Raw genomic sequence first — 3,683 nt, 5'->3', positions numbered from 1 at the left:
TAGCCAAGGATGCCCTTGAATTCCTGATCCTCCTGCCTCTCCCCACCAAGCGCTGGGATTACAGTCAAGCATGATGCTGAAGAATTGGAGAAAGTGACCTGAGCATATGCTTGTAATTCTAGTACTTGGGATTATCAGGAGTTCAAGGTTATCCTTGACTAGGTAATGAGTTTGAGGCTAGCCTGGGTGACGTGAGCCTGTTTCAACTAACAAACCAAACCAAACAAATAAACAAAAAAGTGACTGAGTGACTAGGGGTAGGATAGAGGTTACTGACAGTGCTATTAAACAATATGTGACCTGGTGAGGGACCTTCTTTCAGCTAAGGACAGCTAACTATTGCATTTTCCAAAACGTGACTATTTTTAAGTTGCCGTACTTTTTAGAACCTGATGATGCAAATTTCTGACCAAGTGTGCACCACGTGGGAAAGTGGGAAAGGTTAAAGTCCACGGACCTGGTGTCCAGGACTCCTAAGAGCACCCAGAACTGTAGTGAGAGGGAGCCTGCGTACTCCCAAAAGGCGTGGCCTAAGCTCATCCAATCAGAGTGGCGGATCCGGACGCCTCCTTCTGTCTCCTTGGCAACGGGACGCACAAGCTCCTGCAGGGAGCGGTGGCCGTTAGGTTCCGGCCCAGGTCATGTCGCGACCGAAGGTAGGAGTGACACCGATCCAGATGCTTTCGACCTCATTAGAGGAAGGGATGTCACTGGGGGATTCAGAATGGGAAGGTTGGGGGAGGGGTGGAGGGCGAAGATTAGGGTAAAGGAAACCCCGGATTCAGACTAAGAACTACACGTCCCGACCTGCCGCGCGCCACATGCACTCTGACGCATGCTCTGCAAGCCCTATGTGCTGGCGGGAAAGTTACCAGGACTCTAGACTGCCTCCCCAGTTTCCGTAACTCCGGCTCCGGTGTGATTTCCTGACCTGTAGAAACCTCTATAGAGATTCGTTCATCCCTCCAACTGTACATCCCTTCCTCCCTCCCTCCCTCCTTCCTTCCTTCCAGTTAGTGTCTTTTCTGTCAATCAGACAAGCCCTTGCCGCCTAGGAACCGGCAGGCCAACTCCCTGATTTTAAGAGCAGGAAAAATGAGATCCAAAGAAAATAAATGAGTTGCTCTAGAATCTATCTCTCTCACCCCAACCCGCTTATCGCGTATTCCAACGTCCCAAAATGCCACCTCTGTTTCTTTCTCACAACGAAAATGAGTCTGCCTTCAGAGCGCATGATTTTACTCTTTTAAAGCAGGACCCATTATTCCTGCTGTTGTTTAACATCTGCCTTTCCTTAAGACTCCATAATCTTAATCCCTGTATCCCAGTGTGCAGCAGAGCTGACCTGCAGTTGATCACTGTTGACTGCTCTTGAACTACTTTCGCTCAAACTGAAGAAACTGAACCGCTACTCTGTTTTCACTTCCTACATCCAATAAAACCTCCTCTTTTAACTTTGTGAATTGATATTGCATTTATTCTCTTTACCTCATCTTCTGCTGTGCTAAGCCACCAGGATCCACTTCTCGATTAAAATAATACTCTCTAGGGGGCTGGAGAGATGGCTCGGCGGTTAAGAACACTGGTTGTTCTTGCAGAAGACCGGGGTTCGAATCCCAGCACCCACATGGCAGCTAACAACTGTCTGTAACTCCAGTTCCAGTGGATCTGAAAGCCTCTTCTGTTCTCTGTGGGCATTGCACGACACAGGTGCACTTACCTACATGCAGGCAATACACGCATACACGCAACATAAAAAAAATTGAAATACTCTTTAAACACATACTGGACAGGTCTCACTTTTTAAAAGTGTTATTACAAAAGCAAAACAAACATTTACTATACCAGTCCTTTCCATACTGCCTGTTCCCCTTTGATACTAGCTAACAGTGGGTTCTTTTTTCTGTTGATTAAATAATTAAAAGACAGGAAAGGAGTTCACAGCAAAGCCAAAAAGTTTCTTGACAAACATTTCAGAGTCCTCAGGCAGAGGAGGAGAATCCAGAGCTGGGGAGACCATCAATTCTAAGACAGTTTAAGTTTTTATTTGGGTTTAAGGTGACCCACCTAGTGACCCTGTTTTCTATTGTTCTAAAGGTGTCTGTGTGCCCCATCCATAGCAGGGACTGAGCCTCTGTCTGTTCATGAACACAGAAATAATTGCAATAGGACCCCTTTGCTTGGTGCAGGAGCATGGAAGTGAAGGGGGAAAGAGATCTACCCATGCATTTAATGTTACTTTTGTGCGTGCCTGATGTTGTTTTTATTGTTTCATGACTGATTTTATACTTTTGGACAAAGTACTCATCTTATTGCTTTTTACAAATAGTTACTAAAAGTGTGCTGAAAAATGAAATAAAAATTAAAACAGAGAACACAAAAGACCTCAAAGCTATCTTGAGACACAAATACCAGAGTTATCTAGTAGATAATTGATAGGTAGAGAATGGGCAGGAGCGAGCGGGCGGCGTGGATGGAGGAAGGCACGAGTGGATGGATGAGGCATGGAGGCTCAGATGGAATTCTCAGTGGGACACAGATTTATTTCGAGGGAAGGGAAGGGAAGGGAAGGGAAGGGAAGAGAAGGGAAGGATGGCAGGGAAGGGAAAGATGTATGTCCGGAAAAGATGTCCGCCCATGGGTTGTGAACTGGGACTTTACATATGGGGGCTTTAGGGTGTGGAAGGGGGGAGTGTTTGGGGGAGAAATCAGGGAGGGGGAAGCAGATAGGATTAGGGTGTGGAAGTGTTTTTTTTTCCTCTTAAGATAAGAGGAACTCTGTTTATCTTATCTTTGGAGGTCAGAGGAAAGGCAGGCTGCTTCTCAGCAGAGTTTGTAGGTCCCTGTTGGGGAGGGGGTGGAGCTGCTATTTGGAACTCTAACATTCCAGCCTTTTGTGTTATATAGGATAGGGGGCACCGTTGTCATTTGGCTACTTCCTGCTGGTCAAGGTTGATGTGGGAAGGGTAGGCTGGAGTCAGGGTTCGGTCAGGCAGCAGGCATTTATACACCTTTTCTGGAGGGCAACTTTGGCTTACGGAGGACATTTGCTGTTGTAAGATCTGGATTGACTGGGCTGTTGCTTTCCCTGCTATAGTAAGTTTATGGAGGAACCCAGAGTTTATATCTAATGTCTGAGCCCATGTATAATTTAGGGAGATGATTTGGTCAGTGAGCAAGGTGGAGTAGTTGAGAAACTTTTGGCTCCAGTGGCCATGGATGTACTGTGAGAGTTCCATCCTGGACCTAGTGAGGTTATTTACTTTGTACGGTGTCACGCCATCTCCAATGGAGCCCACGTGAGATCCTCTGTGGGTTGAGGCTGGAACTTCAAGGAAGGTTGCCTCTTAGAATTGGTTGTGCTGAGAAACATGCAGTGTACTTGGCATGCTTTTACTTGCTATCATTTTTCTAACTGTCACTGTATCTTGGGCTTTCTGGGGGCCTGGAAAGCACCTGGTGTCCTTGGCACCGCTATCACCACCTTTATTAAGATGAAATAGTTATGTTTATAAGTCCCATACTTGGAAGGATTTCATGAGAGCTACAGGATTAGAATGGGATATTGATGTAACTTGGGGTTTGGAACATATTAATAAAAAAGGAAAAATAAAAGATAGATAATATAACAACATTGTTGTGCATCACCTAGAATTCAAAAAGTAACATTAATAATTACAGAG

The 3,683-nt window shown here is 45.5% G+C and overlaps 1 protein-coding gene across 1 annotated transcript in view; it reads left to right on the top strand.

The window, feature by feature from the left end:
- Nucleotides 1-569: 569 nt before the first annotated feature.
- Ttll9 (tubulin tyrosine ligase like 9) overlaps nt 570-3,683 on the top strand; it is a 53,688-nt gene continuing 50,574 nt past the window's right edge. The window contains 1 exon segment of the mRNA XM_029561757.1: nt 570-656. Within this exon segment, the coding sequence (XP_029417617.1) occupies nt 642-656 (15 nt within the window). The 5' untranslated portion in view covers nt 570-641.

Source organism: Nannospalax galili, unplaced genomic scaffold (genome assembly GCF_000622305.1).
Source record: "Nannospalax galili isolate Female #2095 unplaced genomic scaffold, S.galili_v1.0 scaffold1714, whole genome shotgun sequence".
Lineage (NCBI taxonomy): Eukaryota > Metazoa > Chordata > Mammalia > Rodentia > Spalacidae > Nannospalax > Nannospalax galili.
This window is presented reverse-complemented; position numbering and strand designations above follow the sequence as displayed.